At 35.9% G+C, this 12,483-nt stretch overlaps 1 protein-coding gene across 1 annotated transcript; it reads left to right on the top strand.

Moving 5' to 3' along the window:
- The first annotated feature begins 8,538 nt into the window (after positions 1-8,538).
- Positions 8,539-11,989, top strand: LOC148298180 (uncharacterized). The gene is given in 4 exon segments (XM_088277067.1): positions 8,539-8,937; positions 9,568-9,581; positions 10,286-10,891; positions 11,828-11,989. Coding segments are annotated over 4 exon segments (1,053 nt in total). The 5' UTR covers positions 8,539-8,666.
- Positions 11,990-12,483: the final 494 nt, after the last annotated feature.

Below are 12,483 nucleotides of genomic sequence, written 5' to 3'. Positions count from 1 at the left end.
TAATATTTCAATCACTGTTTCGTTGTTGTTACTGATGATTCAACCAGTTTACTCTTTAAGATTTGCTTGTAGAATTATTACTCGATTTATATTTAATTATCTTTGCAGTATTCACGGTATTTGGAGAGTAAGTTTATTTATGAGAGTTAGTTGGATGCGTTGCTATTTTTTTTGGCGGTGCTGTTGTTGGGTGTTCTTTTCTGGTAACTTTTTATGTACTTAAGCAGTTGTGAGCTTTTGCTTTTGTTTGTTTAGTGGGAAATTGAGGGGGTTGTTTTTTGGGGAGTGTTTGCGGAGTGTTCGAGGCTGTGGTAGTTGCTGTTTGTCTCTATGTGCGCATTTGCCTTCAGGTCATCATACTTTTCTGTTTTTTGGGCTTTGCTCAGTTCATGCGTCAACTAATCGTGAGCTCTTTTCTTATAGAATGTCTTTGCCCTGTGAAGCGACCACGTATTCTTCTGAGTAATCCCATTATTACTATCCCTCTCGATTTCCCCCTCCTCCTATTTTTCATCTCTTTCATGGGACATATACTTTTTCCGAAACTTCTTCCGATATAAATTGAGATTATACATCATGTTCGGACGCTTAACAGTTTTGATTCTACTCTTCGAATTGTTGTCTTAACTGTTCTCTGCATTGAACTATTCGAAGGCTGTGCAGTTTGGTTTGAGTTTAGTGCTGTTTTGGTTTATACTGAATTGCTTATTCGAAAGAGGAATATGGTGGGAGAAATTGTATTGGGATTTGTTGTTTTTGATTTTTGCTGAGGATGAGTGGTTGTTTGATTTGTTATTATTTGGGCGTGGATGTATATGTGCATGTGTATGCGAATGTGGATATGGGGATTATGAGGGTGAACTTTACTTACATATTTTGTGAGGGGATATTTTTTAATTATCGTACTTTTCTAAGCATTGCGGCTCTGTGCTCATCTTATTATTGTCAACACAATGGGACTTATTATTACATTTGTCTTCAGCTATGACTTGATATTTGAGGAATGGGTTTACCATATGCACATTTAGATTTTTCATTAGTTTCCCTCCTTTAAACCCTTTGTGAAGATTACATTCCTCAAATTTATTCAAAGTTTTATTGCTTTTATGGAAATTCTTCTCAATCATCAAATTCCGAACTCTTTTCCTATAAATCTGCTGCAATATTTTGGCATTCATCGAAGATTTCATAGGCGACAAACTTGTAATCAGTGCGTTATTTGCCATTTGAAAGAGGAGATTAACGTCATCATTTTAATTTTGATTTTAATTTTAATTTTCGTTTTAGTTTATTATATTATTATTGAAGTTTTTAGTGTTGCAATCATTATTAAAATTGCAAACAGATTGATTTTACTCGCTTGACCCTATTTTATGGCCTATTAGTAAACAATCAGAGTTTGTGTTTTCGACATTTCTTTCGTTTTTCTCGTGCGATATAAAGTAGGCTGAATTACAGTTTTTATGTTTCTTGACAGGGATGCTTTATTTGATTGAATTGTTGGCTGTTGGATGTGGTGAATGTGAGGACTGTGGGGGATGTGCTGTTCTTTGAGGATAAATTGAGGGATTGCTCGAAGAAATGTTAATGTATTTACTTTTAAGCTTATCATGTGATGACTTTATGGTACTCACACTTAATGCTACATTTTATCTGATTTTAGATGATGTGCCTTATCTTTCTAATCTTTCTTACCTTTCCGAGGAGTACTTCATATACGAGTTACTTATATTTATTTATATTTATTGATATCGAGTTGATCGTATCATATATCTCAATCAAGAGATTGCATGCATTATCCTATTATTATTATTGCGTCTATGCCTAAATTGCTATTAATTTTGGGTGACCGCATTATCCATCCGATTTGCCAACAAATTATGAATATAAATAAAGTAAAAATATAAATACAATACAATCAGTCTATGGAATCAGAACCCATGCCCTTCGAAATGAGCAAGTAGGAAATAAAGTCACTAAGATTTACATTACCTCAATAAAAGAAACTCAACTATTATTACAACAACAAACTCATCGAAGATTTTATTGACGAAGTTACAAAGATAAAGGCAGAGGGTTCCGAAGTGAGCGACGATGCCATTAAAATTGCTGACAATTTTCAATAAATTCTCAATAAGACCACCATAGCAATAGATAAATTAAATTCCCCTAAGACTGGCTTTAAGATCAATAAAATTGACAGCAAATCTGAACTCGCTGTCAAAGTTACAGGGACGAATGTTGAACTGAGATACGAAGGGCTACTTGAGACCAATATCTAAAACCTTTGCATTATGATTTATCAGGCAGATTTATTTGATCAGTGGGTGCCCTTCTGTCATAAGGCTGTTGAACTTGAAGAGCTTAGTCCGTTATAAAAGACTGTCTTCTTAGCATTTAAAATACCATTTCTAGCTGAGAGATTTGCATATTTTTATGGACTCGGAATCGACCGAATCGAGAGGAATGGCACAATTGTAATTTATGGGGAGGGTATTACCGAAAAGCAAGAGTTAATGCAGAGATACAAAATCGACACCAAGCCCCAAAAAAACAGACAAGATGGTTGTGATGGATTTGAAGTTCTTCATCTGTGAAATTAGCTATAAATCCAGAGATACCTTTTTGTTTCGTTCATATTGCGAAATCGATAGCCGAATGCCCATACTTCCCGAGTGGATTGTCAATGCTGTTCTGAAACAAATGGGGGGCTTCATTTTTGATAGAGTGATAAAGCAATCTCAGAAGTTTAAGGATACGGTTTGGGAGAAGAAGATGATAGAGCAAAAAGATAATCCTTTTTATCCATGGCTCAACAAGAGGATCAACACATGGCATAAAATGAACGATAAAGATGTTGGGACTTAGCAGATTATCAAGAGTAAAATTTGATGTTTGAAACAAAGTGCAACCTATCGATAGATAGAGCATACATACACATACATGCACACATACTTATACTTATATATTTCATATTTGGGGCATATAGGCCTCTCTAAAAACACTAACTTCTAGTAGCAGGCACTCCATCGATAGAATGCCACACAATAACAACAGAACAACAACAGAATCAATAGCAACAAATCTAAATAATTGAGAATATATTTGAATTTTGAGTCATCAGTTTCTCTTTTGATAGTCTATTTTCTGGTAGAGTTCCATCACTGAAACTTGTAGCATCTATATTTAGGCTTGTTGACTGATCAATAAGTATTTTATTTGCTCGTTTTGTTATTAGTTAAACTTTTGTCTTTGTGTGTGTTCTGCAGTTTATGGCATTGCTCCAGTTTATGAAATGAGTTTGTTTGTTTCATTTTCCAGATTTAAAGGTAGTGTATGGAGTGGCTCTTGCTTAGGAATGCTAATGAGGTTGATCTTACATAACACTAGCTGTTTTTAGTAAGGAGTATTCGTATTGGTGTTTATGCTTTCATCTGCTGATGATTATATGCTCGCAAATATGGACTTCTTCCCAGATTTACTCCTTTTTGCAGCCAACAAGGAATCAATACTATCTTTCAGACATTTTATTTATTAATTTTTGGTTTATATCTAATTTTTCAGTTTGTTTATAATTTCCTTCGAATCGACTATTTTGAATTTCCGTTCGTTCTCGTTGACACTGATTGCGGGGGTATCTTTGTCAATGCTACCGACACCGCTGGCATTGCCTATCTTCATCAGCTTAATTCTAGTTTGTGTGTTTTGAAGTATATTTTTCTTGTCTTCCAAAAGTTTAAAACGCTTCTCATTGGGCGTTTTTTGATTTCTATGCTGATTTGGAGCCAGAAAGTTTTAATTCTTCTGCAGGAGAGAAGATTTGGATAGTTGCAAAGGATTCAGTTAAGCAGCCTTTGATTCCTTTTAATCTTCTTGTCGCTTGGTTTTAATGGTTTGCTCACAGAGCAGCAATTTCAGTTTATTGAGCAAGTAGAGTAATTATTATTGAATTTCTGCACTAAGGACCAAAACTGTGGAGGATTGGATTTGAGAAGATAGCTCGTTTATGTTTGAAATATCGCTATTGGCACAATTCGGATCTGTGGTTGCTTAAAGATTTAGTTTCAGATGTGTGCGGACATTATGGGAAAGACTCTTCGACATGGAAGAATTTTATTATTTGGGAATTTATAACTAATTCAATTGAACAATTGAAGCCGCTAATTGAAATAAATATGTCATGGAATTGATAGTGATAATCTATTTAGGGATTAATTTGTCTATGCATTTGTGTTTATTCATCTGTGTCTATGAGTTTGTTTATGCATTTGTTTATTGTTATCATAGGACGTCTAATTTTAAGGGAGTGTGAATAATCAAAGAATTATAATTAGCCATATTTCAATATTATAATTTCGTTTTTCAGTTGGTTATTTGGAAGCAGTAAAGTGCAATTAGGCCACAGAAGATACCCACATACCCAAAATATAACTACAACAACAAATATAAACCTATTAGAAAGCCATAGCAATTAATCAATGCATCCAAACAATCTGAAACTCATGCATATTTGTCAGATTGCATAATGTTAGATATAAATATCATATAAATAGCACATAATCAGAAGCTTGGTATTGATTAAGTGATGGATCTATCGAAATTAGCATTAAATTAATGGAGATGCTGTATGTGATCCAAACTTCACATGGGTATATATTTTAATAGGCCGAAATTATTTGGCATTATTTTATGAGGCTTTTTATGGTATTTGTACCATTTGTGACATCTATAACTGGCAGAATCTTTCTGTAATATAACTCAACAGCCCAGATACTCATATAATTTAAAATCCATATTTCACTCCATCTCATTTCAATTCCAAGTAATATAATTCAATCATATAATACCAACAACAACAGCATTGACAAAATTAATGCCCCCATTTTAAAACAATAAATAAATACTCCCTTCCCAGAATACCTTAACATATAAAACATATCCATCATTCCCATCCTAATACCCTATCTACACTGCAACAGTTATTCTATCATAGCACTCTATATACGGCAACCTAATAGAGAATAAACACATATTTAAATAATTAACCTGAACACAAAGTGATAGCCAAAAGGTGCCCGATATGCTATATCTTCTCATTTGATAGTATTAGTTCGGAGAGATGTTGCCTCTGGAGCTGGATTCTGTGTTTTGGGTGGACAAATATATAGTCTGATATAATACTAACCATAATTAATAAAAGAACCAAAGTATATGGGATGTATTTCAGCTGTTCCTTCCATTTCCACACAACAGAGAGGCCCGACTCCAAGCAAAGTGGGTGTCCTTCAAGCCACAATCAAGACAATCAATCTCAAAGATCTCACCGAAGGCATGACAAGACTTTAGGACTACATCGTTAAAATTTCCGTTTCGAATCAGCTATTCAGCTCCCCCCTGGCTGATGTCCTGGAGAAGAGATATGGCCACCACTAACTTAAATTCGACATAAATAGCTTCTATAAGGCCTATGGTCGCACATTGATAATGGAAGTCTGTAACATCAAGAACCCCTCGATCAACAACATCGCTTATGGCTTGATCGACCTCGATGAGGCATTTGCGCAAAGTGTCAGCAATTAGTACACTGAAGTTATCCACTTAAACTGCCTTCAACGGCAAGGAGGGTTTTCTGAACTCAAACTCAAATTCTCATAAATTCCATTTGAAGAACTCAAATTCGACATTAAGTAAATTACCACCAGCGTAATTGGACTGGAAAAAAAGAAATGTTTTCTCAAGTTCACCATTGGGGAGGAAGTTTATGAGACTCCCATAAGGAGACCGACCTCCGCCAAAAGGGTAAGCTTCGATCTCCAGACCATCAGCTTTAAAGTGCCACATAGCATTTCACAAGGCCGCCTCTAGTTCATCGAGAAGAAGGACAACACTGATATCCTGCTCGGATAGACCAAACTTAATTTGAAGCCACTGGTGTCTTCGGATCAGAATATCACCTTGGATGAGGTGATGTTCAGCTCGCTGGATAAGAGTATCAATGGGTCAGTCTGTATGACTGCAATCTCTTCCAAGACTTTTTCGGAATCAGTGATCGCCTCGACGACCAGAGTATTCAAAAGAAGGTCGAATAAAACTTCGATCAGACTTATCGACTTCAATAGCGAGCTCTCCCATATCAATGAGCATTACAACTAGAATCAGGAACAAGAAAACAACGAAAACCCAGCAAAAGACGGAGTCATTGAAATATAAAACAACTCTGACGACCAGCTTAAGTCACAACGAACCTCAGAGAGTCAGCCAGAGAATAATGGCGCGACTTCCATCGAAGAATGCCCAAAGCCCCCTCCAGAAATGTTTTAATCTCATGATTGATCTAAAATTGAATTTATCGTTTATACAAATAACGGATATTAATATGTTTGATGGCGAGTGTGAAATCAAAATATCATATAATAAATTTACTTCAATGAATAAAATTCAAAAAAGGCAATCGTTATCCCTCGCATCAACTGCAACAAAACTGAGAAGCATTTCATGTAGCACAGAAACTATGATTTTGGATCAGGCTCGAATTGGGATAACCCCATTCGATTAAATAAACTTTCAATCCAAATACAAATCGAATAAAATCACGGACAATAGGTTCGAAACCTACGATCCAAGCAGAACGAGAAACAGCATAAATAATACAAATCATTCGAATAATTCAATACCCTTGAATAAATTCCGATAAAGCCAAACCCGAGAAATGAGAGAACAGTCATTCTATTTAACTACTAAAAACAATTCGTTCAATCGTAAAGCCATTAACCTACAATTCGATGAAAGCCAAATCAAATAGAAGTTGGTCAATAACAAAATGCGGGCCAATCGTATCAAAACAGAGATACAGTAAATGAAGAATAAATAATTTATAGAATATGACCGTAAGTTTCAAAAATATAGGGAAATATTAAATATGAACAATCAGAAGAAAGAAAGACTGCCAACTTTGAATATGAAAGTCGGAGCAATCATAAAGAAATCCTTAGAATAACAACAGAATAAGGAAGTTATCTCTCATTCAAATGTTTAGAGAATTAGTTTAGTTGGATGGAAGCCTTAATGTCGAGAGGGACATTCAACTGTGACCTACAAAAATCATGTATTTCTGATAGGCGGGCATTGCGGCCATTTACACAGTGAAATTAATATTTACTCCCTAAATGAGCAGACATGGGTAAAAAAGAACAGCTAACCATAAAATAATATGTCAACACTTCAAAAAAGTATGCATGAATTCACTCGCAGCTACCATTCCGCTGTAATCTATAAAAGTAGACTGGCTATCTTATTCGGAGGAATGGGCGAATATAGCCCAAGTCGCAAAATGAGAAACTGTTTCAATACAGTGCATTTGTTAGATTTAGAGACTCGGGTGGTCAAGTATTTCAAAATTAAAAACTAAAGCATTGTCTAGCCAAGAAGATCGCATTCTGCGACTCTCTTCGGATCGATGATGCTGGTAATTGGGGGCATCAACAACAAAAGAAGATTCCTATCCGATTTCATATATTTGGATTTAAAGGAGCTCAGATGGTATTGCAAATAGTATTCAACGTAAAATAAATACTTGGAGGATTTTCTGAAGTAGGGGATTGCTGAACATGTGGCCATCTCAACTTTCAGGACTGATAAGAATTATTCATTTTTTAGTGCTGACTTTGAGTCGCATTAATCCATCTTAATATTTGGGGGGAGAAACTAAAAAGAATAGATTAACACACTCTTCCAAATGACATTCTAAAATTTTACCCCAACTTTTAAAATGGTCCATTATTCAGGAAATCCAATTTCTACGCGATACCCCTTAATTGAAAAATATAAGCAAGATGAACTGATTCTTGTGGCCGGTTAGATCTATAATCGCCATATCCTGATTTATCATGTGGTTTAGAGAAAATTTACCAATGTCAGCATGAATGGCATGCCTGGAGGAATTAGGAGTTCGATTAATAAGCATAATGATGAGTATCTGATATTCTTCGGGCTCACTGAGCAGGGGTATGAAGGCTTGCTTGTCAAATTTAATATCTTTGAGGAGCAGATCACCATGAAGGCAAATCCAAAAAATGGTTATTGTCGGAAGAGTCAGATTTTTATTGATGATTCAGGATCGGATATTGTTTCCATGTTCTTTGAATGATTCAGTTCATTTATGCTGCGATCATCACTTCATTTTATCACGGCATGGCATGCATGGCATGATTGTCAATAGTTCTATCCATTCAATAAATAAGTATGGCAGAATCAATCAATCAGAGTGATGTATATGCTATTATTCTTTGTGCAAATATTTCAGATGAAATGTGTATGTTATATGGATGCCTGCACATCGTAGTTCAATTAGATTAAGAACATATTTGTTTGCAATAAATAAGTTATATTAATCGAGGTTCACATCAATGCCAGTTTAAAAATCAGCAGAGAGGCCAACTTAAAATACCCACGAGCACATTGAGCTCAACATGAAGGAAAGAGATGCCCTTGAAAGATAATTCCAGCAGGTACCGTATATTTTATTCCGTTAGATTTTGATCGAACTTGCCGGCGATCAATCCCTCGTCCGTTTCAAACATGAGTACGATAAGCTGTATCGAGCCTTGAAGCGATCGCACGATAATGAAAAGATCCTTTACAACAAAATAAACTAGCTGTCTCGAGATATGGCCAACCAAACTGCCAAACTGAGGTTGGCACTCAAACTTTCGCAGGAGGATGCCCAGGCCATATCTTTCCTGAAGCAAGAACTCGAGAAGACATTCAAAATCCTCGAGCTCTCGAAAGAAAGGGAAGAAAGAGCCAAACAAAAGATCGAGTCATTAAATTCGAAAATAAAAATATTACAGAGCAATCTCGAACAGTTTCAGACTTTTTCCGCCAAGAAGTCTAATGCTTTGGTGGAGCTCAAGACCAAGAAGGAACAGCTGATGCAAGGTATCCCTCTCATTATAAAATAGAAAAGAACTAACTCAATGACAAGCTAACTAAAATAAAAGGGGAACTCTCGAGTGCATACTAAAATCTACGGACTGTCGATGGCGAGAAAACGAGTACAATCGGCAAACTACGAAGCCTTGAAAGAGATATCAATGAAATCGATTAGAAACTCAAAAAGGATGAAGGCAGAAAAGTGAAAATCCAAGAATAATTGGACAATCTCTCCAAACAAAAGGATTCCGCATTAGCAGAAGGAACCAAATTCGAAGACTAAATCACAAAACTGTCCAGTGCAATCAATGAAAAATAGAACTAGATTAATACCATCAAGGAAGAGTAAAGCAATTTGAAGGCCAAAATCGAACACAAACAAGAATAAATCCGACAACTCAAGTAAACCTATTTCGAAAAGACAACCCTGAAGACTTAATTCCAAAGATAAAACTCAAAAATTGATCACCAAGTCGAATTGTGCAAGAAAGAGCTAAACAATGGAATCAGCCTCACTTCCCAATACGAGAAAAATAACGATAAGCATAGAAACCAGTTGGTGTTCGCGAGAGACAATCTGCTGCTGGTTAAGAAATAAAATGAAGTGTTGATGAATAGTATTCCTCAAATACACAGGGAAATCATGGACCGTAAGAAACTTAGTGCTCAGGATGAAAAATAAATAGAAGAGCTCGAAAAGTAAAGAACTTAAATTCAAAAGTAGCTGATTAAAATGGACAGTCAATTCAAACTCTTTACTGATAAGATTGCCAAAAAATAAACTGACATAGTTTAATACGAGGCGAAGATCTGTGATGGCAATGACGCAATTGAATCCATTAGAAAATAAATATAAACTGTCTAAAAATAAAAAGATGCATATGGCAAAAAAGCAGCTTTGGCGAACGCAAAGTATTTGCAGTCACTTGAAGAAATCAAATTGAAAGGAAACCTAATTTCAGAGTATCAAAAGAAAAATGTAGAAATTGATAATAAGCTGAAAGAGCAACAGAAACTCTATGAAACTGTGAGATCAGATCGCAATACATACAGCAAGAGCTTATCAGAAACTGAAGATGAAATTGCAGAGACAAAGAGAAGATATAAGATTGTCAACCATCAGATCAATCAGTTAAAGGAATAAATCGAAGCAAAAGAAGTAGCATTGGCCAAATAAAGATTCGAGCATAAAAAGAAAGACCAAACTCTCCTGGAACATAGCCGATAGCTGGAGAAGAAGAAGAAATAAATGGACTCAAAAAGGGAAGAAATCAAAAACTTCCATACATAGATCTCGAAATTGCAGACCATCATCAAAAATTCAGAGGGCGAAAGACAGAAGAAGAAGGATTAGTATGAGTTGGTCGTTGCCGAGAGGGACATTCTGGGAACTCAGCTCATTAGAAGGAATGATTAGTCTGCCTTGCTGTATGAGAAGATTAAAATTCAGCAGACCACTTTGGCGAAGGGAGAGACAGCATTCAGAGAACGAATGAACGATTTAAAACTACTGGGATGCAAGAAGAATGACTTAAAAAGAGAGCTAAGGATATTGATGAAAGAGTCTGGGAAAATACCCAAGTATAAAGACGAAATTTATCATATGCAGTCTGAACTCATTGAAGAGAAATTGAAAGTGAAAGCCCTCTCCGAGTAATTAGAAAATCCTTTGAACATTCACCGATGCCGAAGTCTGTAAGGAACTGACCCAGATTCCTACGAAATGAACTAAAAAATAAAAACATTACAAAAACGCCTCATCTTCAAAACTGAGCAAGTTGTCGAAAAGGAAGTCTTGGTTCACCAGAAGCAAAAACAAATCGAATAAATCCGCTAAATAATGAAGAGACAGCCAGGCTTAGAGGTTGCAGAGAAGCTTTCAATCCTGCAAAGATCCCTGACAACAAAAACAAAAAAGATGAAAGAATTAGCAGCACAGATAAATATGTACCAAGCCAAAGTAATTCCAATATTTTATAATAGACAAACTAATTTAAATACGAAATTGAAAAGACTCATAAAGAAATTCAGGAAATCAAAAGAAAGTACAATGAACAAAAGAAAAGAGAGCAAATCGCCAAATAAAATTAAAAAATTCTACAGCAGATTTGATGATCGATATTCATTTATCAAACATATAGAATAATTGTTACGATGTATATTATGTGAACATTAATCTGGCATAAGTATATGTATCTGATCTTACAAAGTCTGATTAACCTTTTCTAAAAGTAAGTTGAATCAATTGCTTAAGACTGTTGCTAATTGATTTTATTTTTGAGTTTGAAATATTTTTTCCTTCACTTAATTATTTGGCAGATAAATGAATCTCTACAGGCATATATATACACAGATGCATATTAATAGAGATATATTTGTTATTTATTTACTGTGGAGATTATAGCGATAGATGATTATCAACAGAATCGCAACTCTTCGTCTAATCAACTCGAAAGTTCTCATGAAATTCAGTGGGGGCCATCATCACAAGGTCTATGACTGGAGGGATGACCACAATGCCAACCCAGATTTCTATATCGACCCCAGAGCCGCCGGAGTCAAGCCAAGTTCAGAGTACTCATACCCTTACCATGCTGATTAAGCCTAGGGCTGGATATTGTCTCACCCTGACGGATACGATCAAAAGAATTTAAAGACAAATATGGTGGGTTGTCCGAGCTGGGGAACTCTTGGTCAAAGCAACACTTTTGAAGTAATTGCATTATCGTAAAATAGGTCGGCACAACCTCATACGAGGCGGATGTTGCTCACGAATACGACTATGAATCAGAAGATGTTGATTTCCAGCCTGAAAGTTTTGAGACTCAGCACTTCAGGAAAAAGGGCCCAAACTATATGTGGATTATTGTTTGTTTATCCCCACTTTGGTTTTTAGGAGGAGAACTGTTCTTCCAGTATTGGCCTGATGAGGATAATTGGAGATATCAAAGACCACCTCCCTACAACTACCCTGACAGTGGAGAGACACCCGATGATGAGTACCTTTAGATGTTCAAGAGCCCACAACACCGAGACTTCTACGATGCAGGCATTGTGAATGCTCCTTTCTTCGAAGTAAAGGATGGAAAGAAAATCTACAGCAAATGGGCCGGCGTCAACCAACCGAGATCCGCAATATGATAAATAATTTGGCTTAATACTTAAGCTTAACCTAATAAAGTGATAACTAAGATTGAATAGATCAAAAATGTTTGATTTCAACGATGAAAGATGACTCATCCTAAGATCCTACTTCCGATTTATCTCGAATAAAGTGGCCCAAATTTATCCGCACGTCCTCTCTATTCTTTTTCATCTAGATTATGCCTTGCTTCTTTTCCTTCTTTGCGAAATTAAGTTTTGATCTGAACTCGTATGGCTTATTCACTTAGTGCTACCTTGTCACATGGTCTTTTTCTAGGCCTATTTCCTCGTATCGGATGTCCTCTCTATTTTAGATATCGTTGCCCATATGGATGCTGGGTGAGAGGTTACTCTTTTTAAATGCACTCGTTTTTGCGATTCCCCTCTCTATTTTGCTGTCTTGGTTTT

The sequence above is a fragment of the Brachycentrus maculatus genome, unplaced genomic scaffold, assembly GCF_059751285.1.
Source record: "Brachycentrus maculatus isolate JH-2025_06_01 unplaced genomic scaffold, ASM5975128v1 h1tg002409l, whole genome shotgun sequence".
NCBI lineage: Eukaryota > Metazoa > Arthropoda > Insecta > Trichoptera > Brachycentridae > Brachycentrus > Brachycentrus maculatus.
The sequence above is the reverse complement of the archived record's forward strand: the minus strand, read 5'-3'. Positions and strand labels throughout refer to the sequence as shown.